Source organism: Rutilus rutilus (assembly GCF_951802725.1).
Source record: "Rutilus rutilus genome assembly, chromosome: 4".
Taxonomy (NCBI): Eukaryota; Metazoa; Chordata; class Actinopteri; order Cypriniformes; family Leuciscidae; genus Rutilus; species Rutilus rutilus.
Genome location: NC_140212.1, coordinates 30,323,027 through 30,347,470, shown reverse-complemented (window position 1 = coordinate 30,347,470; position 24,444 = coordinate 30,323,027). Strand labels below are relative to the sequence as shown.

General features: G+C 38.6%; 3 protein-coding genes across 3 annotated transcripts in view; 1 reads left to right on the top strand and 2 right to left on the bottom strand.

Moving 5' to 3' along the window:
- LOC311289728 (uncharacterized protein) overlaps positions 1-24,444 on the bottom strand; it is a 118,958-nt gene that overhangs the window by 71,018 nt on the left and 23,496 nt on the right. The window lies entirely within an intron of this gene.
- LOC311289963 (uncharacterized protein) lies at positions 5,347-8,514 on the top strand. Its single transcript, XM_084408237.1, has 2 exons — positions 5,347-5,777; positions 6,487-8,514. Exons 1-2 carry the CDS (start codon positions 5,454-5,456, stop codon positions 8,008-8,010), a joined length of 1,848 nt encoding a protein of 615 aa, XP_084264363.1. The 5' UTR covers positions 5,347-5,453; the 3' UTR covers positions 8,011-8,514.
- LOC311289190 (uncharacterized protein) lies at positions 8,617-11,172 on the bottom strand. The gene is made up of 2 exons (XM_084406994.1): positions 10,806-11,172; positions 8,617-10,263 (listed from the first exon to the last, which is right to left on the bottom strand). The coding sequence occupies exons 1-2, from the start codon at positions 11,044-11,046 to the stop codon at positions 8,927-8,929; spliced, it is 1,578 nt and encodes a 525-aa protein (XP_084263120.1). The 5' UTR covers positions 11,047-11,172; the 3' UTR covers positions 8,617-8,926.

Genomic DNA, 24,444 nt, shown 5'->3' with positions numbered 1-24,444 from the left:
CTTAATAAAGCTACTAATTTCTTAGTCAAGAGCAGTGGGTGATTTTTCTCTTTGTGTTTTGTTATATTAGGGATAGTTAACTGTTACCCCAAAACATCTGTTATCATTTACTCTCTAAAGTTGTTTTAAACCCTAATGATTTTCTTCTGTTGAAAAAAAAGTTATTTTGAAGAATGTGGGTAACCAGACAGTTGCTGGTCCACAGTGACTAGTATGTTTTTTCTACATTGGAAGTCAATGGGGACCAGCAACTGTTTGGTTATCCACATTCTTCAAAATATCTTATTTTGTGTTCTGCACAATAAAGAAATGAATACAGGTTTGAAACAACATTACAGTGAGTAAATAATGACATTTGACTTTTTTGGGGTGAACTATCCCTTTAAGGACAAGCGGCAGCATGTATAATATTAGGATGCTGTCATTTTAAGACCTGTATGCTGCTCTATATACAGCCACGCATCCCGTTTTCTCTCAAATGTTTTCTGCTAAAATGGCGTTTTTCGGGGACTAATATCTATGACCAGGGCTTGACATTAACTTTTTTGCTCACTAGCCAATGTGGCTAGTGGTTTTCCAAAGTTACTAGCCACACAGCATTTTTACTAGCCACATTTTTGTTGTTGAGAAATTACCTGATAAAAGTGGACTATGGCGTGCTAAAATTTACTTGAACTAGATTTACAACCCTTTTAAATGTAAAACCACTGTACACACCCAAATCAAGACTACATAAATATATAACAATACAGGTCATTTTCATTAGCTCTGATAAGGTTGTGTGTAAAGCTCCTTTTTTTAAATAAAACCATGTATTATGTATGATATGTCGCCACATTGCTCCACCGGCATACGACATAACTCCAGCAGGGCAGCTAGCTGTCTCTTCGATTCTTTGTTGTCGGTCACTAGCGACAATACTCATTAGGGCTGTCAAAATTGCTCAAAAATGACCTTCGAATATTCCCTCTAAAAAAAACACATAGCTTATATTCGAACTATTCGAACATCTGGTTGCGCATTTTGTCAATGACGCGCATTACGTCAATAACAGGACAAATTAATACAAAGAGACATAACTACTTGTATAGGTAGTTTATTTAAGTTTAAACATATTTGACAACGTATTACCTACACGAAAACAAGTAAATCAACTAATGGCCAAGACCACAGACCTCACTCACTCTCGCTCGCTCACTCGCAGGCACTCTTTCTCTCTCTCGCCCTCACCCTCAGCACCAAACGCGAATAGAGCGTCTGGCGCGAGTGTAAAGACGCGTTTACGCGCGTCTGGAGGTCTTGCGGCGTGAATGAGACGTCACGCGCTCTATGCATAACAGTTTAAATGAACAACTACAATAAGCAAATGTTGAGTGCTGATCAAGAGTTTTGTGCAAGCAATTTAAGGTCGCGACTCTTATATAGCAGGCTTCATTCAGTGATTGAAACCAGGCTTGTGCAAAATTCAGAATTTCAGAATTGGCCTCCATTCAATTCATGAATTGGAATTTGAATTGAATTTACTCCGCCCCACAGGACATTGAATTGAATTTGAATTGGAATGACAGGAAGTGGAATTAAATTCATGGCAATTCAAAGCAATTCCACACAGTCACACAACAGAAAGAATGTATTGAGTCTTGCATGCATTCAGTGTTAGGAAGGTTACTCTGGAAATGTTATTGCTTACTGTTATTAGTTACCCATTATAGATGTGGTTTGGATTACTTTATTTGGACAACTTTATCAATGCAAAGCAATTTCGTTTTAAGTTGATTAGTAACTAATTGAATTAAACATTTTACGTCAGTAATACAACTAAATACAATTACATTAATTTTGTAATTTAATAACAGAAATTTCATTTCACGTAACTATTTACTCCTCAACCCTGCATACATTTTGTTCTAAAATAGATATTGATCAAATTCTTGAAATAAATTACCCCCTCAATGTTGTTTAATTAGTTTTGTTCCAATGTAATTTTCATTTCATTTCAAAGTAATCACACAAACACAAAGTTGTTGTAAATGCAGTTATCATTTATTCCAAATGCAAAAAAATTACTGAGCAACACTGTTGCATCTCATTCTCAATAGCTCCTCAAATGTTTTTTCATTGAGTCTGCACCGTTCTGGTCTGAATATCTTTCCTGCAACACTAAAGATTCTCTCAACAGGTGCAGAGTGAAGTTGTAAGGGACTTCTGAAACTTAAAAAGTCCAGTGTTGCCCATCAAATTGTGCTTTCAAACAAATGTCCACCTCAAATTATTTAGCAACCATTTTAAATATTTGGTTAAAGTAAAGCATTCTGGGAAATGGAGTCATGTTCCATCATGTTCCACAAAATTACAATTACAATAAATCAAACTTAATTATTTGTTCTGTGACTAGTGCTTTTAACATTCATTGCTAGGGGAAAACATATCCTTTTAAAGTAATCTGTACAAACTAATATAATTTATAATGCAATCATATCTGACATATACTGTAAAGCTTCATTGTTAAACACTTCACTTAAAATATGTATATGAATTTCTTTGAATTTTTGTTGAATTGCAATTCTGCTTCCTTTAATTCAAATTCGAATTGTAATTCTAGATCCTGTTTTTGACATCAATTCAAATTCAATTCAAATTCAAGAATTGAATTGGAATTAAGGAGTCATTCTCAATTCAATTCTGAATTGTGCACAAGCCTGATTGAAACAAATATTATTAACATTAATTGAAGTTTTACAGTAGATAGAACCGACATTGAACGCTCCGAGCGAGCTGTGCTGTGGTAAACATGGAACTTTTCCTTGACATGAAACGGTAAATAATCAAACCAGTGGAAGCCTGCAGTGCATGAAACTGCTGTATCTACCTTATTCATGCAATATCTATTCAGTCAGTACAGTAGCCTACACTTCAGAAATGTTTCTGTTTAACGTTAAATAAAATGACCCCTCAGGCAGCGCGCCAACTCGCAAAGCAGACAGCCGCGCCTCTGCTACCGCGGGCGTTTTTCCACATTCGAATATTAATTTTCACCTTCGAAATTCTGTTTTTTAAAACTATTCGAATATATATTCGAATTTAGAATATTCGTTGACAGCCCTATGGGAGTTGTAGTGTCGTAGTGTCACACTTATTTCAGATGCCTTTTGAAAAGACTACAATTATTCAACCCGCCAAAGTGGCTAGTTGGAGTGACTGTGTTACCCGCCACGAGCAAAATCCACCCGCATTTGGCGGGTGTTAATGTCAAGCCCTGTCTATGACTAATATAGGCTAAGGCCTCTTGGCGGGCTCTGACGTGTAATGGCGTGATGCTAGCTCATTGGCGCACACGTCAGAGGCGCCCGCGCCATTGGATGTGCAGTTGCCGCAGCACAGCCAATGAGTGAGCCAGACGTTCACTGCGTTTTACATTATAACAGGCTTCAGTAAATCGAGGAAAAGGAGTTTCCCCACTGCTGTTCCCTACTCACAGGGAACTGAGGTGACGATAGTAACCGAGTAGTTTTCTCTCAAATGTTTAATTTCACTTTAGACATATCACATAACCAACACATAACCAACTACTGAATGCACTGTAGCAGGATACTACGATATTTCTTCAAAAGCAGATCGTGGAGCCATTTTAATCGTGCACAATCAAATCGCCGTTAGACGAACGTAGTTATAACTTTTTTCCTTAGACTTTAGCAGTTTACTGTGACAATCTGACGTGGCAACATACATAATATGGTAAACGGGGTGAAAAGGACCATAATTAGCCTATATAAGCTAACTAACGTTACTCCGTTGTCGTTCGACAAAAACATATGGTCTGGATTAACAAAAAACAAAAACAATATGGTACTGAAATACAATAAGAGCAGAACACACACACTATGGCAAATATTTACTGTTAAAGATAATACTCAATTTACAGTTAAAACTCACCTCAGCATCAGGAGTATTCCACTGTGAAGGCAGAAACAACCGTTATGAAGGCGGGAAGGCGGCAAGTGACGACTGCAGCCTGTAGCGCGATGACGTTGATTAATCAAATACGTTCGACGCATGCGCGTAATTGGATACTTTTAACACGCATGTATTAATCTTTTATTTAATAATTTAAACTGTAATGCCAAGTTAAGGATAGAAAAATAGATACTTAAATAGATATTTCATTAGACAAATTATTCTGTGATTTTAAATCAGTAGATAGCGTATTTAAACTTTATTTAAACAACGAGGGCAAAGTGTTTTGAAAAGCCTAAATAACGTATGTATTATTATTATTATTTGTTTAATTCTCACACTCGTAATAAAATAAAATAAAATAGTAATAAAATGTGCACATCCTTTTTATACCCTAAGAGATTTAATGAATTAAGATGACAAAAATAAAAATCCTGTGTTATTACTTGTTATATAATGTGTTATAAATATAATATACTGTGTTATAAAATTCAAAATGAACTAGGTTGGTAGATTTTTTTTTAAATTACGAGGCAGCCAGATTTTTTACCACCAAATGTACACTGTTAATTTTGGATTACATTAAAATCATCATATCTAGTAAAAATAGTAGATTTGTTCTTAGAGTTTTTAAAGGGATCATGTGTTGTCTTGTAGACACAATCCAATGCAAATAATGGATTTTTTTCTTTTTATTCCTTCTGAGCAGAGTTATAAATGTTAGGTGTTATTGAATTTCACATTCAATTTTTAAAAGCAGCCAAAACGTAATGAAAGTGGCCTACCTAAACAAAACCTGCATTGGCCCAAAGGTACAAAATCTGCTATGGGCCCGAACGGGCTGGCCCACAATGGGCCATCATGGGCTTAATGTGGGCAGCCCGCTAGTGTGGGCTGCTCACAGATAGCCCGCGGTGAGCCCAAAGCTGTGGGCCTCGCCTGGGCAAGCCCGCACTGGGCCTGTTTAGGTTTGGTGTGGGCTGGCCCTAGCCCACTGTGCCCGCAAAAAGCCAGCATGGGCCCCACAGGGGCATGTTTGCAGGGAGTTCTTATAGTCAATGAACAGACTTTCAAAAACATTACAAAATAAGAATTATTCCAAACTTTTGACGGATACTAAGAAAAGTGCAGAAGAGGTCCATCTTATGCTCTCTAATATTACTTAAAATGTACCTGTTGAAGGTGAGCAGATTATCCATCAGTGGCGGGCCAACAATGAAGAAGACCGTGTGGAGAATCTGCTTCAAGGTTTTCACCACGAACGTCGCCCGGGAACTGAACTGGTGCGGGAGAGGAGACAAGCGGGGAATAAAGTCATCAAACGTCGGCTCACTCTTAATAGAGAATGGGCAATACGTCATAGCGCAGTGCATTCTGAGTAGCGGCGGCCATCTTTTAGGACACGGCTGTTGTAACTCCAAGAGGCAGTTGGTGGCGGTAATTCTTAGTTTTCCAAACGAGGTTGTCTAGAGTAGAAGAAAAAACGTAAACAAACACACATGGACCGTGCGAAGATCAAGCTCAAGGTTATCTACCGAGAGAAACTGAACAAGGAAGCAAAGGAGCGATACTTAGAGAAAATAAAGGCAATTAACGGGCTCGATCCGTACGAACACAAAGAGTGGTCGACTGATCTGAACAAGCTACCTCAGACAACATTTCCTGACGTGTTTTCTTACCTCGTTTGTGGTGTGAGCGCATACACATTTGAGCAGTTCCGAAATTATAAATCTCTTGAGGCCCATCACCAGTTTACTAATGGTTGGGTTCAGGACCTGGAGATTTACAAACTCAACGACCAGAAAATCGTCGTTCGCACAAAGGTAGGTAATCACCACGCACCAGACACACCTCTCTGTCACCATACTAAACGTAACAACAACACTGCAAGTTAAATTCTGTATCGTATATATTTTCTTTTTTTACTTAGCAAACATTTTGGTTAAGTTGTTTACTTTTATTAAATGTAATTTACAGGCGAAACGCTGTTGTTGTTGTCGTTGTTGTTGTTTTTGCACTGTTCTAGACTAGTTTCTGTATTAAATCAGAATCAGGTTTATTATATAAACACAAATAAAGAACTAGTAAAGAGATCAAAAATACATATCTACAAAAAATACACTGGAGATTTGACTATGAATTTACAACTGTGTTTAACTGAATTTTTCACTGGTGTGTAAATGTTAAGTGAAGGCTATTTTAATATATATATATAGGCTATATATGAAGAGTTCAGATGCAAAAGCCTCTAAATGCCATCTGAAATTTTCTTCTAGAATGATCATTTTTATCAAGCTTGTATATTTAAGTTCAGTAATTTCACTTAAATGACAATTAATAGGTAATTTGCATTGGCATTTAAGTGAAATTACTGAACTTAAATATATGAGCTTGATAAAAATGATCATTCTAGAAGAAAATTTCAGATGGCATTTAGAGGCTTTTGCATCTGAACTCTTCATATATATATATATACATACATATACATACATATAATTCATTTTATGCTTATCAGTGTTATTTATGTCTTAGGTTTTGCACTCTCAACGCCTCAATGAACCTCCACTCAAGCCATGGGTGATCCTCAATACCAGTGGGCAAGTGGAGTGTGCACACTGCACATGCATGGCTGGCATAGCGGAGTCTTGCACACATGTCGGGGCCCTTCTGTTTAAGATTGAAGTAGCAGTGCGGATACGGGGTACCAAGACAGTCACTGATGTTCCAGCCTACTGGATGATGCCAAGTAGTGTCGACAAGGTCCAAGCAGAGGTGGGCTACAAGATTGACTTCTCCTCTGGCGCAGCTAAGAAGAGGGCACTCGACAAGTGTATCAGTGGAGAGAGCACAATGCCAGGGATACGGACTCGTATTGGCTGCACAAGTCCGTGTGGACACACAACAACACTTTCAGACTTGTCACCTCTACTTGAAATTTTACATACTAAAAGTAAGGCTGTTTGCCTTTCTGGAATGGAGGGCTACTACCAAAATTATGCAGACCCTGTTAAGCCATGTGTAGTCCCAAAGTCCCTACAGCACCTTCGTGACCCGGGGAAGGATGGATCTGAACTGTCTGTCCTGCAGCAGCATTGTGAGGGCCTCACACACATGGCAGCGGTAACAGAGGCACAGGTGGTTGCGGTGGAAGCTCTGACAAGACAGCAGCATCGATCCCCTGCCTGGTTCACATCAAGAGCAGGAAGAATAACAGCTTCCAACATCCATGCTGTTGTGTCCACCAGTGTTGCCAGACCAGCTTTGTCAACTGTGAGGAGGGTGTGCTGCCCCAGAAAAACAGCATCCACTGCTGCCATCAGATGGGGGATAGACCATGAGGAAGAAGCAAGGCAGACCTATATCACACTGACAGCTTCCCAGCATGATAACCAGAAAGTGGAGCAATGTGGGTTTATCATAAATCCATCATTTCCGGAGGTTGGGGCATCACCTGATGGGCTCATTCACTGCACATGTTGTGGGAAAGGCTGTCTGGAAATCAAATGCACATATAAGCACCAAAACAACTCCATCCTGCAGGCCTGTACAGATGACAGCGACTTTTGTCTTCAGCTAACTGATGGGAAGTTAAACTTGAAGAAGACACACAAGTACTACAGTCAGGTGCAAACTCAGATTTTCGTCACTGAGTCAGGGTTTTGTGACTTTGTTGTGTGGACGCAGCGAGACTGTGCTGTGGTTCGGATCTTACCAGATGTGGAGTTCTGGACAACACTTCTGGCAAAGGCACAGGAGTTTTTCCTCAAGGTTTCTCTACCTGAGCTTGTGGCTTGCCACTACACCCGAGCAGCCTCCACAACTCTGCATCCTTCAACCGTGTTACAGCAAGCTCACACAAAAAGGGCAAGAACACAGACACTGCAGAATACAAACCAACTCTGGTGCGTTTGCAGAGGCCCTGAAGACCAGGACGACATGGTGGCTTGCGACAATGAAAACTGTGCAATAAAGTGGTTCCACCTCAGCTGCGTCGGACTCAGTCAGGCCCCTTCAGCTAGTGAGCCGTGGCTCTGTGCCTCATGCACACAGAACTGATTGAATACTGAACAAACACTTCGTTGTTCAATAGATTGTGAATAGTTTGTACATAGTGCCTTTTTTATTATGACATGTTGTCATTTCTTGAAGTTATATTTGTTATATACTGTTATATTTGCACTACATTGTTACTGTGCAGGTCCTGTTATAATTACTTATTTACTTACCATATTTACTTCAGCATTGCACTAAGCTCAAGTTGTTATTTATTTTACCTGTTATATTTGCACTACATTGTTACCGTGCAGGTCCTGTTATAAGTGGCTGTTATTTATTTTACCTGTTATATTTGCACTACATTGTTACCGTGCAGGTCCTGTTATAAGTGCCTGTTATTTATTTTACCTGTTATATTTGCACTACATTGTTACCGTGCAGGTCCTGTTATAAGTGCCTGTTATTTATTTTACCTGTTATATTTGCACTACATTGTTACCGTGCAGGTCCTGTTATAAGTGCCTGTTATTTATTTTACCTGTTATATTTGCACTACATTGTTACCGTGCAGGTCATGTTATAAGTACTTATTTACTTACCATATTTACTTCAGCATTGCACTAAGTTCATGTTATGTGACACAAATAAAAAGATTTAGAATTGACATAGTTTTCCATCATTTATTCCATCATTTATAATAATAATAATAATAATAATACATTTTATTTGTGGGCGCCTTTCTTAGCACTCAAGGACACCTTGAATTAAAAGTTAAAATACATTTCAAGGAGGCAATACAATAAAAAAAACAAGACTCTGTAAAGAATAAGAAAAAATAAAATAGAGAAAAAAGAAGCAGTTAAACATGAAGCCGTTTGAAGGTGAAGTTATGTGGGGTAGGCTAAATAACTATTAACTTTAATAACACATGGTTAACTTTATTAACATATGCAGTTCATAAGGTTTATGGCATGTTTTATGGTTTCATGACAACACTAGGGCACATATTAGTCAAGGCACAGCACACAGTCACAATCTTGTCAAGGAAAATAATGTCCTCGTCTTCACATGGGAGCACCATGCTCACAGGTATGGTCTCATTTAGTATGGTGTACTTGTTGCGTACACATCCAATCACCCTCTCCACATGGACCCTGAGGTGAGCTATCTGCCTTGTCTCCTCTACATCTTTTGCATCCAACTGGCAGCGTCCTCTTGTGAATGCAGGGACTTTCACTTCTGCACACATAAATCCGACGCTGTCCCTGATGTCAAATCCCCGATCCGCCAACACCAAGTCTCCGGGTAATAATTTATTTAGAAGGCCACTGTTCTCAGTCACATGCTTGTCACTGACACGACCTCCCCATCCTTTGGAAATGAAAGAGATAGCTCCCTGTGGTGTAATGCCAATAAGATACTTGAGGGTGTGCCTGTGTTTGTAATGAGAAAATGTCTGTGCTCTAGCTTTCAGATTTGATGCTCTCTCAATGTTAATTTCAAAGCAGTCCACAATAACTGAAACACGACTGCCAAAAGCCTCAACAAACTGATGTGGCATACTACCTTGCAAGCAATGTCGCTCAGGCCAGTGCACCAAAGGGCTAAGGTGTGTAAACATTGTAGCTATGGTGTCTCTGAACGTGGTGGAAACAGTCTTTCGGTCTATGCAGAAGATGTGTGCAATGTGCTGGATTGGCAGATTCAGCCTCAGGCGCATCAGAGTTAAGACGAGCATCTGAAAAGGCGAAAGTTTTCGGACAGTCTGTGGCAGGCAAAGAAGAAGCTGCTGCAGAACGCCCATCAAAACAGCAAAACATGGAAGCCCAGTGTAGTACTTTACCTTCACATCATCATCTTTAAAGAAATGCTCATCCATCTTCTTTTGGGAGAGCTCTTTCTTCAGTATCCTGTTCTCCTTCAGCAAGCGGTTAATTTCAGCACGCCTGTGGCTACAAAAACTGCATTCCTGTTGTTCTCTGTTGTCATCCTCCTGTGACCTCTGTGCAGCTTCATCCTCCTGTGACCTCTGTGCAGCTTCATCCTCCTGTGACCTCTGTGCAGCTTCATCCTCCTGTGACCTCTGTGCAGCTTCATCCTCCTGTGACCTCTGTGCAGCTTCATCCTCTTGTGACCTCTGTGCAGCTTCATCTGGAGGTGCAGCTTCATCCTCCTGTGACCTCTGTGCAGCTTGCTGTCTCTTCGTCCTCCGGTTGAAACGCTGTGTGTGTGTTGTTTTGACTTCTGTGTGGCCAAGGTGTAATGACGGTACCCAGTCGGGATGACACTCCAGCATTTCATAGGCTGGTTTGCCTGAAAAAACAAAACAGAATTTCTTAGTCTGTGCTTGCAGTTGTCTGAATACCTGCTCATCCACATAACTCCACATTCAATCGTAAAGTTGATTGGATGAACGGTTACAGATACATAATGTAACAGTTACATACGTTATAGAGATTCCTTCCTTTATAGCTTAATTTTATAGCTATGCAGCCAGCTAACTTAGTTTTGCAAAGTTATCTAGTTACTCTTTCGTAATTTAAGTTAATGTTACGGTTGTTGTGTTGTTACTAGTTTTAACTAACGTTGTTAGCTAAATTTGCACAACTAACATTAAGTTAGCTGGCTGCATAACTATAAAATTAAACTCAACTAAGCTAAAGTAGTTATAGTTACAGCCTTCATATACTGTCTATGGTTACAGCCCTACCTTGTACGGTTGTTGGGTTGTAACTAGTTTAACTAGCTAACTTTGCACAACCGAGTGCTGGCTGCATAACGTTAGCTACAAAAATAAGTTTTTATGGGCAGCTAGCGGTAACCACATAACAGTTGGTGTTGTAATGATAACTTACCTGTGTGAAAATGCCGTGAACACACAAACATGTGTCGGGAAATGTTGGTGAAGGTGATGTTTGTCCGTCTTACAGCCGCTACCCATGCCATACGACGCCTTTTTGTTAGCTCTGCGACTTGATTTCCATTGTTTTTCTTCCAAGCGGGAACGCTGAAAAATCGTACTCCATTTGTTGTACGTTTCCCACGCCGATCGTGAGAACGATTATGACAGTTTACAATGCAACATGCGTTCACCATTCTGTCGTTTTTCTAAACTGAATTAGCCTACTTCTAAAATATACCAATATACTACCGCAAATACTAATATTACTGCTACTCTACGCTTCAAGTTCTCCCGTAACCTCCGTGTCCTAAAGTCCCACAATGCCTTGCGTGACTGTGACGCGCTGACGTCACGATCCCGCGCTCTATAGGCAAGTTCAAATGTTGTACAGATATGCATTAGATTTGATGGCGGGAAGTTAGTCAGTCAGGTAGTTACTTGCTAACATGTTCATATGAGGTAATCAAACATGTAATACCAACAGCATCGTGCCGTTTTCAAAAATAGTTAGCAATTATAATAGCTTGTTAAGAACTTTAATGAGGTTTAAACGTTCAGTTAAATAAGTAGCCTATTGGCCAACCACAGAAACGTGCACGAAACAACGTGCTCACTACCTAACAGGTGATTTAAATTAACATAACGTAATTTCAAAGTTATTACATAACCGACCACAAACGCAATTAGTATAAAAAAATATTTGATTTATAAGCCAATTCTTTCCTCACAACTCGTCAGGACATTCTCCACGCAGCTTCAGCAGTTTTACGTAGACTCACTCAGGAAGAGCTTGACGCATGAACTCGATCTGCACGTTTGATATCTTTGACCAATTTATTGGATAGGCTATTGGATATTGGATAAAAAAATAATTAAAGTGTCTTTTTTCTTTTTTATGCAGCTTCAGCCATGAGGAATCCCGTCCTGCTGTCGCCAACGGAAGCAGAGGCAGAGAAAGATTTCCTACGCTTGGCCCCAGGGAGGGTGTAATTTATGTTATTAATATTTGTGTATTGTAGGAATATAGAGTGTATTGTTTTATTTGAATGGCCTACGTTAATATGGCGTTCTGTTAATGTGGCCTTTTATAATTAATTAAAAATGAATATAAATGATTAATTATAAATATGTTGCCTATAATAAATGTATTTCTAAAAACGACAGCAAATTGCGTGTTTTATTCTAGGTTCAGGAAAGCGTGGTTACTTCACGTAGCTACACAAAACAACTTGCTATAATTAACAGGTGATTATCATATCTAACCCAATCAACATAACGTAATTTTAAAGATATAACCGATCACAAACGTCACACAAAATTAGTATTAAAAATATATTTGTTTTATACATAACAGTTACCTCAAGCACATGTTTCCTCACAACTCGTCAGCACGTCTTCTCCACGCAGCATCAGCAGCACATGGTTTAATGTAGACTCACGCAGGAAGAGTATTTTCCAAGCCAGGTAAAAGTACATATTTACCGTGTTTGCAAGTATTTTTTTAGAAGAAGCAGTCGAGCAACAGAAGAGGACAGCAGATTGTAAGTTTTGTTTTCTCATTAGATTTTAGCGCTGTTTGCCGTTGCTAGGAAACATTGTTTTGTTTGCAGTGTTTAACGTGGTTAGTATGAAGGTAAAATTATGCCATAATGAATTGCATGCGCAGGGTAAGATTTGTGAAAGTGTACATAAGTTTGCAAACCTAAATTAAATTTGCATGCGCAAGAGAAGATTTGTAAAGGTGTAAATCGCCTTTCAAGTGTAAGAAAAAAAATATTTGCAGCATTTCACTGTTACTCGTAAGTGTAATTCATGTATTGTGAAGCTGCAGCTTCATGCTAACGCAAAATAAATATGATCTGTATTCCTCTGACTTCCATTTTTCCGCGCTTACACTTTTGGCACGGTTTTTACGCTCAAATACGGCCAAAAGTATTGCAGGCCCGTGAACAGCAATTTGCGACCGAAAACAACAGAGTTAGGAACTGCAAAACAGATTCACTGCATAAAATCAAACTTTGTGTAAAAAATAAACTGTTGCAAATGTCTAAATGTGTGCATAGGGCAACAAAGTTCCTGAAATAACCCGATTTGTACAGTTACGTCTTTCTTTTACCTGCGCTTCCAGTTTTGGCACGATTCTCTCACTCACTGAGTTTTGCAAGCGCGAAGAGGAGGGCGGGACCACCTTCATCATTTAGCCAATCAGATGAGCTTCTCGCTGACTCTAGGTTTACTCTTATCTGATTGGTTCAATAAACACGCCAGTCACCAGAACACATCTTTATCTTCATTTGGCTCAGAAACCTTCTGGTTGCCGAAATGGTACTTTTAATGCACACATACATGTTAAATAAATAGATAAACAAATAAATAAACAAATAAGTCATGATTGCTTAATAAGCTGTGCACCATTAGGATGACTATATGAGTCCATAATGAATTTCGAGCTGGTGTGTTAAGAAAAAAAATGTTTTATCTGAACTACTGCATGCATAATTTCACCTGTCTACTGATTGGGAGGATTCCACTATTATTATGTTACAATTATATTTTTTTCGTGTATTTAAGAGCATCTCTAAATTATGCACCATTTATCACCTGCAATGACATCGTGTAACCACTAGATGGCTGTATAGCCCTATATATGAAAGTATCAAGATGCTGTATATTCCCTGGTTGCTGGGTTTTTATTCAGACATAATTAGTTACTTTTTGTCAAAGTTGAGTTTATGTTGATTTAGTATCAGTTTTTCATTACAGTCAAATCTGGACACAGAGAAAGCATTTTGTTATTTATACTAGCTACATATAATAGCTTGATCAGTCACACGAAAGTAATCACTAAGTCAGAATCAATATTGACAGTGCTACCAAGACAATATTTCTAAATATGTAATTGAGTGTTAAATGCCCACGAACAGAGACATGATGTGAAAAACACTGCATCAGAATTGTATTATTACATAAAGAATGGGTATTAAATGTTTTGATTGTAAAGTTTAACATCTGCTCAGTGGTGTAACAGATTAGCCTATATAATATATCACATTTCAATCCAGTAACGTTAACACCAGCTTGAAATTCAGTATGAATGTTAGTCAGCTTTAATCAGCCTAATGGTGCACAGCTTATTAAGCAATCATGACTTATTTATTTATTTATTTATTTATTTATTTATTTAACATGTATGTGTGCATTAAAAGTACCATTTCGGCAACCAGAAGGTTTCTGAGCCAAATGAAGATAAAGATGTGTTCTGGTGACTGGCGTGTTTATTGAACCAATCAGATAAGAGTAAACCTAGAGTCAGCGAGAAGCTCATCTGATTGGCTAAATGATGAAGGTGGTCCCGCCCTCCTCTTCGCGCTTGCAAAACTCAGTGAGTGAGAGAATCGTGCCAAAACTGGAAGCGCAGGTAAAAGAAAGACGTAACTGTACAAATCGGGTTATTTCAGGAACTTTGTTGCCCTATGCACACATTTAGACATTTGCAACAGTTTATTTTTTACACAAAGTTTGATTTTATGCAGTGAATCTGTTTTGCAGTTCCTAACTCTGTTGTTTTCGGTCGCAAATTGCTGTTCACGGGCCTGCAATACTTTTGGCCGTATTTGAGCGTAAAAACCGTGCCAAAAGTGTAAGCGCGGAAAAATGGAAGTCAGAGGAATACAGATCATATTTATTTTGCGTTAGCATGAAGCTGCAGCTTCACAATACATGAATTACACTTACGAGTAACAGTGAAATGCTGCAAATATTTTTTTCTTACACTTGAAAGGCGATTTACACCTTTACAAATCTTCTCTTGCGCATGCAAATTTAATTTACGCTTGCAAACTTATGTACACTTTCACAAATCTTACCCTGCGCATGCAATACTTTATGGCATAATTTTACCTTCATAGTATGCGCCTTCTGAAGTTGCGTTTGTTCTCGTACAGCGTGAAAATTTGTAGTGGCTGTGTTTTATGGGAATTAATTTTGTTAATGGAAGGAATTATATCTGTAAATGATGTCTGGGCTACATAAATCAGATGTCTTGGAGATGTATGGACATCTGATGAACATCTTTAAAAGAGCGGATTGCCGACGTTCTAAATTATTTACGTCTTATTTACATAGCCTAGACGTCGTTCTAACAGCTGGCAAGGACGTCGCGGCGACGTTAAGCATATGAGCACACGCCCTAATATAAACGTCTTCCAGATGAAAACGACGACGTCACACAGATGTCTGCGCGACGTGCGTGTGCTATCTGGGATGTTTGCCCTGAGATAGGCTGCCTACAATTTATCTCCATAAATACTATTTTCTCAATTCTGCGCATATATTTTTACTTACTTACATCAATTGCTCGATCAATATTATTATCACATATTTTACATTTTTAACTGTAGGTACCACAAACAATTTAATATGGGTAAGTTTGTGTATATTTTACACGTAGTACTGTATGTGCTGCATATAAACACCAGACAGATAATTATTTATTAAACAGATGGTCTTAACTCATCTCACTTGCACAAAATAAATGCAGTAATAAAAAGCATAGAAACGCACAGGTGAAATACACTGAAAATGATATGCATTTAAAAATTTGGTCGGGTTGAAGTCCTCCCTCCGGATCTTCTGTATCCACTCAGCCCGTACCGCAGCGTCAACGGGGAATGCATGAAAACTGACTTCTCTGTTATAACGTGACGACATGGTACATAACGGCACACAACAATGAAGTGCTGAGGCTGTCACCCTCTGAAAGGCAAGTCACCTCTCTTGAATCCTAAAAACACTCAATGTGAAAAATATCGCTGTGGTAATGGAACTCGGTCGCTGTTGTCTCCCGCTCTCGCTGTCAGATCACCGGAAGTTTTCACCGGAAGTACTGGCCCACACACTCAAGTTCGAAACATCAACGGTCGCCATTTTGTGCACGGAGCAAATTGAGCGATAGTGGAGCGTTTTCAGAGCGAGAGAAAATCACAACGCTCCGACATAAAAAAAATCCGCTCCTCGCTCTGCACCGCTCACATACTCTGACGTGAAGACTGGAACTCAGATGAAAACAGGAAACAACGACGGTGAAACCCATGGCCGCGGGAACTAGGGCACTGAAGCGTTTTTTTTTTTTTTTTTTTTGTTCAAAGTTACTATCAGATTTAATGTTATACCTTGACAAACTATACATCATTAAAAAGATATAAGACTCAAGTTTCAGTATTTGACCACTATTGTATTCTGAGAAACTCATAGTGACAGTTATGTCTTAATTTGTGTCAGGAGTTATGAAATGAAAAAATGCGTCGATACCTTTAATATGAATTATGACCGTCAGCCGCTTTCATTCATAAACTCCTGTGCTGTCGTCATGACAGCGCTTGACAAAACAACATCCCTCAGGGCTTTTAGCTCAAAAATGTGCAGATTTGGAGAAATATTGATAGATTCTCATGGGTTTACATCAGATTTCTATAGACAGGAATAATATTTATTGAATTTATACCCAAATGCGTTGATGTAATCATGAGCGCTTAAAACTCTGATGTACTGTGTTTTCAATTCATACCAGCAGCCTGAGGGCGCTATATGTGCACAGTATATTCCATATGGAACATATGAAGAAGAGCCATAATCATGTGACATTCCAGGAACTCCCTGACACATACAAAGCTAACAGAGATCTCTGTAACATGCAGATAACGACGTTTTGAAGACAATAAACATGATTGCAATGATATTTGATATACCTGTGTTCTTCGAGCCATGTCAGGTATTTTCATAATAATAGATTATATTTATAATGTAATGCTAATTGATATAGACTTTATCATCGTGCAGAATACTATAAAATAATATATTTTCTGTCTGATTTTTTTTATCTGAAGCCAAATTAGATCACAGAAGATTATTTAAGATGACATGACTTTTAAATAACTTTTTGTTTTTTAAGAACACAAGTTTTTTGTATACTTGTGTGCGGTTAGGGTTGCCAACTTCAGAAAAGGAAAATGCGGGACAATCGTGGTTATTTATAGGAAAATGAGGGACACTCAAAATATTTGTACTGTATCACACAGTGTACGTCATTTCAGTGTCTGCAGTTAAGTTTGTGTTTAAAAGGTTATCAGACATAAACACATTTGTATTGCTTAACCTATTTATGTATTTAATTCTAAAAATAATTTTAATGTCATACATGAAAAAAGTCACATTACAAACAAACCATAGTTCAAAATAACAGCATTTATCTAAAATAGAAAGCTTTTTTAACATTATACACTAGGCTTACAGTTCAAAAGTTTGGGGTTAGTAAGATTATTTTTTGGGAAAAAAAAATAAAGAAAGTAATTGCCTACTTTTATTCAGCAAGGATGCATTACATTAATCAAAAGTGACAGTTAAGATAATGTTACAAAAGCTTCCTATGTACTTTCTAAAAGCTTTAAAACATTAATAATAATCAGAAATGTTTTTTGAGCATATTATTCCCTCAGGTAGATTACATGTTTTCTTGCGTGGCTGGATGTTAGACTCATGAACAATAATCACGTTGTTTGCATTCGCCAAAATTGATTAGCCGAAATCAAAACGTGGACAGTGAAAGGAAATTACCGTTAGCGCGAGACGAGTCCGGCTTGAAGCGGAAGCGACCAGACGGCAGAGGATGTTCGCAAATCAAACAATGATTTGTCTCAAAACAGTGATTAAAAAAAGCTGTGATTGGATGATGACAGGTGTCGGTGATCATTCTCAAGTGTCGTGGTCAGCACTGCTGCTGTTGCTGTTGTATCAGTCAGTGGTTTATCAGCTTGTCAAAAAACGGGACACGGGAGGTCACGCACGGGACAAATAAATTAGGCCCAAAATACGGGACGTCCCGCCTAATTCGGGACAGTTGGCAACCTTATGTGCGGTGCTCATAACAATCACATTCTTGTTCTTTATTTGGCAGTAGTCGTGTCGATGGTGTGTGTCTCTGTGCATGCAAACAGAGATGAAAAACGAGCCCTGTTTCTTCTCGTGACCAATGCTCTTGGGAGCTCTGGCTTGATTTTTTTGCAAAGTTCCTATCATTCTTATTTTTCTTTGTAAGAGCTCTTGTGCCAAGAGCATAAAGAGGTGAAAAAATTGTCATATGTGATCACGTAGTATTTCAAGCACTACATGTTTGCTCGTGTTGTGCTTCTGCAGGTTTTCCATTGTACACCTGCATATTCCAGCTGTAGCGGCTTTTGACATCACAGGTTACCCAGATTTTGAGACCATGTTTAGCTAGTTTGCTCTGCATATTTTGCTTGAACGGGCACCGGCCCCTGAGCCCAAGCAAGCATTCATCTACAGTTATGTTCAAGGCAGGATTAAACATTTAACTGTAACCTATGTTAAATTTAAAATTGTTAATCCTAATTATTAATATATTAACTGTTACAATATAATTGAGGCTGTCAAAGTTAGCATATTAACTACATATTTGTTTTCTTTGCTTAATAGAGTAATATATGGATTAAAAGTGTAACCTTCAAATTTATATGGAAACATTTATAGGGTAAATTTCAGCCTGCTCATGTAAAATCAGTTGTCACGTGAACCATCATGAAATTTACTTACTTTTAGGCTCAATCCCAATTCACCCCTTGCCCCTACCCCTTGTTTTCGAGTGTACCCCTTGGCCCTTAAAACAGAGTTACAATGGCCAAGGGGTTGAAATATTCCCCTACGAAATGGAACAACCCTTCATGAACCCGATACGTCATCAGTCGTCGACAGGGCCTGAAATTAACACCCGACCACGCGCCAAATGCGGGTGAATTTTGCAATTGGCGGGTAAAACTGTCAATCTACCTGCCTGTTTTTTTTTTTTTTTGTCCGCCATTTCGTTTGTAATTTCGTTTCGTTCGTTTCGTTTCGTTTGTTTCATTACTGATGTAACGAGGCGGTCAAGGCACTGACGTCCATGAAAGCAGCGCAGTTTGAGAAGATGCGACTCCTGTTTCGGAACGTTCGCGCGATCGGAAAGAACATGAGGCCCTTCTACGTTTGGATGTGCGAGTAACGTTAAGTATTAAACTGTTGGTGAGATGGGATGAGAATAGATAAAGCAAATCTGACGTTGGTTATGGTACAATGACAGTTACACAGATGTGTGTGCAAATGTATGTTGGGAGTTGGGAACCAGTGAGAAAATGTCCGGTACCTGGTAACTTTATCAGTAATATTAATATTAATTTAGTTCTGCTTAACGGTTCCTGAAGGCTGTAATTAACAGTTGCCAGGAACTGTCTACTGAATAAATCAGCCATCAACACAGTAGCCTATGTGATTTGTTTACATATGAGCTGGGGTAACTTAGGTCTATATCTGTTGAGTTAGCACGGTGTGTGTGTGTGTGTGTGTGTGTGTGTGTGTGTGTGTGTGTGTGTGTGTGTGTGTGTGTGTGTATGTGCGTGCCAGATTAGCAGCAGTCAGTATTTATGACTGTCTGTGACACAGCAAATCAATGAAAAAAAAGATTTAAAAAAATTATAGTCTAAGAGTTGTTATTACTTAAAATGATTTCGTTAATAACTTGACAGCACTTAAATGTATTCTTACAAGTTAAAGAAAAATGTTTGTGTGATTTCTATTTTTCACCTTTATGAGAAAAAAAAAAAAAAAAAAAACTGGCTGGTAAAAAGTTACTGTGGCAGGTGGATTTTTAAATCCACCCGCCACAGTGGCTGGTGGTCAAAAAAGTTAACGTCAGGCCCTGGTCGTCGACGATGACTCTGACGTTACGGAAGCGACAAGTTTTTACAGGATTTCTCCATGACAACGACTGACAACGATACCAATATGCCGTCCTCCGCTGTGGCAATCTCTGTCGTATGGGCTGTATGCATCTTTCTACACTTGTCTGCCGCAACTCAGACAAGAAAACGGAGACGTCTTCAACGCCTGCGAATGCTGATGGATACGTCTGTGGTATGTAGGATGGACAGCAAACATATTAAAATTTTTTGTTGCAGTTAGCCTAGCTAGATTGTGTGATATGTGTGACTTTCTTTAGCCGTTTGTGAAGCCATCTCGCCGGTGATTCGCTATGCATTCTGGGAACTTTCTCTTAGCCCTCTGTTCGGAGTGTGCCTCTGAAAAATCTCCCGTTTCGAGGGCTATGTAGCCCTACCCCTCTATCGCAACAAGAATCGGGACACCCTACCCCTAGACGTGAACGCGCAAGAAATGCCTTGGGGGTAAGGGAAAGGGGTGAATTTGGATTGAGCCTTAATCTCAAGTCAGCCTTACTATACAACACAGCAGGACATAGAATAGCCTGATGTTTTACTCATAATGGCAGTAATGAATAAGAAGTCTTGCACATTCAAAGAAAATAGGTTACTGGGTGGATAGGCACTGAATGGATGTGTAACATTAGATTTATGTATTTGCAAATAATTTTATGCAGTGTTTTTTTTATTGTTTTTAAAGGGGTGGTTGATTATGATTTCACTTTTCTAACTTTAGTTAGTATGTAATGTTGCTGTTTGAACATAAACAACATCTGCAAAATTACAACAAAATTCAAAGCAAAGGAAGATGTTTTCTTTTAAAAGAAATCGCTTTTTAAGGACTACAACAAACGGCTGATAGGGACTACACAAGCTTCTTCCCGGGTTAGTGACATCACTAACCCTAAAATTTACATAAACCCCACCCTAGGGCTGCAACGATTCATCGAGTTACTCGATTTACTCGATTACAAAAATTCCTCGAGGCAAAAACTCTGCCTCGAAGCCTCGTTTAATTCCTATGACGCGCACTATACGCGCAGGGATCTGATTTCACACGGACCGTTGTTCAGTGTTCAGGAAGCACAATAGCGCGTGATACATTTTGAATTTAGTTGGCGCGATGGCGGAGAGTAAAGATGTCCATAAAGTTTGGGATCGCTTCCTTCCAGCGTCGCTGAAACAAGGTAATGATTCTGTCCCCCGCATTTTTTTTAACCCAGCGCCAATATTTTCGCCCGTGCCGAAGCCTATACATTGATGTTCGCTGATTTTACAACTGCAAGAGAGTATAGCCTAAAAAAGAACCCCTTCACACACACACACTCTCTCACGCGCCAGTCAGACCAATTGCGGCAATGCATCACATTTGCTCAAACTTTTTGTAGCCACGCAACAATAATTTCAGCATGCATTCACTGTATACACCGGGACGTGATGGAGGAACAAATATTGCATTGCAGTCTTTGCGAGACCTTGTTTGTTACGTCTGCCAAATAGTTACAGACAACAACAAAAAATGAAACTCCCCAGCCTGCTTCTCCAAATCCACTCGTACTTTTGGGGAAGACATAATCGGCTACCAAAGTAATTGAGCATAGAACATTTTCAGTTAACAAAAAAATATAATACTACAAAACGTGCTAATATACTTCAAATAGCCTAAGCGAGAAACAAAATGCTGTTCTTTTTAACATATTTGCAATAAAACATTCCCCTTTTTAAAGCTACACTTATTTTTTTATAAATTGTATACATTGTGTACCTGTTTGGCTTGATATTTTATATTCATTTAATTTATTTTTGTTCTCCAGTGGGTAATTTGCAGAAGGTGCAATCCTTTTTTTGTAATGTTGTATTAAGAAGACAAAACTAAGGCAAAATGGCCTTTACTATTTAAGTTTGTATTCATAGTTTTACATGTTACATGTTTTACAGTATAAAGTTGACTTAACTGTATTGTTATATAATTGTTGGCACTGGCACTTATAAACACTAAATGGGTAAAAAGTACAATAAATAGGCTTAGTTTTGGAGCCAAATGTTGGAGTTGGAATAAATAGCTCTGTTGTGTTTTTTTTTTTTTTTTTTTTTGACAAATAAAAGCCAAATGCTTGATTATTTTACAGCCACATCATTTTCGTTATGCATTATTTGTTTTGGTTGTTTAAAAACACGCTAATTTTTTTTATCCGATTACTCGATTAATCGATCGATAAAGTGCTAGATTAATCGATTACAAAAAGAATCGATAGCTGCAGCCCTACCCCACCCCCTGGAACACGCAACAAAGGGGGTGAGTCCATGAGAAGAAGAAGAGTTGTAGTAGAGCACATTTGTGAGAGTCTGCTGAAGCTGTCGCATCCGTCTTTTCACGTGCAATAAGTAACACAAATGCAACAGCATGTCACTCTGTAGGCATCTTACAACAGTTCCCACACGAGCGATTTTATAGATTATCATGACAGAATATGCTAAGACTTGAAGATAGTCAACTCCACATCAACTACATAAATTCATCAACAGCAGCTCATTTGCATTTAAAGTGACACACAAAACGACACATTTTTGCTCACCATTAAAAAGGGACAATTTTAACATGCTATAAAAATTATCTGTGGGGTATTTTGAGCAAAAACTTCACATACTCTGGGGACATCAGAGACTTATTTTACATCTTGTAAAAAGGGGCTTATACCACCACTTTAAAGGGGTCATGAACTGGATTATTGTATAATGTTGCCTGGGGTGCCCTTATAATGTTAGTATGATTTTTACATAAAAATAATAAAAGGCATTTCTCCTACCCTGATTTTAACCTCTGAACGCTCTTTGAAGGGGCGTGTCTGCTGTGAGACTTCAATGTAAACACCCACTGCTGTGATTGGCTTACATCATTGCATATGAAATAGCTAGTATTACACATGGAACTCTCTTGAAAACTTTTAGCACGATTTTACTATTACAGCCAGGGCTGCATTAAGGGCCCCGTGGTGTTCATCAAAAAGCAATATAGTACATCCATCAAGTTAATAATCAAACTAACCGAAAATTGGTGGGGTCGATGACGCTGATTTTAGCTGCTCCATCATGGCCCACTTTCTGTTCCACCACTCCGTGATCATCAGCTTTAGTAAAATAACCCGATAGCTTGGGGATTTTACTGAGTAGCTCATGTTTCTGAGGAAAATTCTTCCTTTTTTGAGCCCCACTCTCACATTTTTTTTTTTGAATAGATGACATTTTTACCTATCGAAGATGATGACTGTTTTTTGTGTGGCAGTTTTCAGAATAGACTAGAATGAAGTGAAGAAGAGTTGAGGCGATTGATTGGTGGATGCTATATTCTAATCAGGCGCAGACAGTGATCACCTGATAGGCCTACGTGCAGCAGCAGGTCGGTCGTTCACAGGTTAAATATAGAATAAATGCATTAGATTGGTATACCAAATTCAAACGTGACGTTTCAATTCACCCTGCCTTGTTGCCCACAGGGGTTTGATTGACAGGCGATCTGACAAATCATAACGGCGAGTCCGCAATTTTATCCGACAATAAAGCAGTCAGTAGATTAACGTCGGTGGACTTGAACTTGAAAAATGGTATTGTTGAGAATTTTCTGAAAATGACATACCCAAATACAAATGTCTGTAGCTCTTAAACCCTATGGTCCACATTCATAACTCTGATATTTTTCAGAGGTATTGTTTTCATCCACAGGGTCCCCTCAGGTATGTGTCCTTTCTCCACTCCTGTATATTCTATACACTGATGATTGTAGAAGCAGGCATGACAATAGATTTATTGTAAAATTTGCAGATGATTCAGCGATTGTCAGCCTTCTTGGTGTTGGTGAATGTGACCATGGCCCTGTGGTAGATGATTTTGTTCATTGGTGCAACGATGCGTTCCTGCAAATAAATGTGTTAAAAACGAAAGACATGATTATTGATTTAATAATCAAGACAGTAAGGAGTACACTACATACTACATACATGTATATCAATTCAGAACTATTCTGCCCATCAAACCACACAAGAAAAAACGATTTCAGCACAACATTTTAACAAAATACTCTTTATTTTGAACAATTCTAATAGCAAAAACAGTGAAACAAAAAAAAACTCACTTCATGTATACATTCCAAAAGTGATTGTTTTACAACTAATGAATAAAATATATTTAAAAAAAAACATTGCAACAGTGTTTTTTTACTCAAATAAATTACAATAAACTGATAATTATAATGAATATCCAATTACAAAAAGAAAGCAACCGCTTACAGTGTTTACAAAGTGTAGGAAAACATGTTGATCAAGACAGTCACTACCAAGGTTTGTTCTCTAACCAACTGGAAACCAAAGCCACTGAAAGACAGGAGAGATAAAGTGTGGAAGCACAACACTGTGTTTGCATATGTGTATGTGTGAGTACTTACCTAGTACTGCCTCACGCCATTATGTCACATTTGCTCCAATTGTGCCGGCTCAGAAGAACCCGCTGCAAATAAGAGGGGAAAAAAAAAAAAAAAAGAGTCTAAGCAGAACAAATAAAATTTGCAGCACTGTGTATGCATGTGTGTATGTGTGAGAACCTACTTACCTAGTACTGCCTCACGCCAGCATGTCACATTTGCTCCAATTGCACTGACTCAGAAGACACCCACTGCGAGAGAGAGAGAGAGCGCGAGAGCGAGCAAACAAGCAGAACAAACTCAAAGTTCAAATAGAATATGAGAACTTGGTCATGTAGGTGTGTGTGTACCTCTGACTGCTAATGTCTCACACCAGCGATGGCTTCTCTTGCTTAGACAGAAAGCACAGTGGC

What these genes read in the sequence shown, in the direction of transcription:
- LOC311289190 (XM_084406994.1), bottom strand. Translation starts at nt 11,046, where the DNA reads ATGGTGAACGCATGTTGCATTGTAAACTGTCATAATCGTTCTCACGAT. An exon ending in TTCACGGCATTTTCACACAG is followed by an intron (nt 10,264 to 10,805) that starts GTAAGTTATCAT and finishes TTGTTTTTTCAG; the next exon opens with GCAAACCAGCCTATGAAATG.
- LOC311289963 (XM_084408237.1), top strand. Translation starts at nt 5,454, where the DNA reads ATGGACCGTGCGAAGATCAAGCTCAAGGTTATCTACCGAGAGAAACTG. An exon ending in AAATCGTCGTTCGCACAAAG is followed by an intron (nt 5,778 to 6,486) that starts GTAGGTAATCAC and finishes TTTATGTCTTAG; the next exon opens with GTTTTGCACTCTCAACGCCT.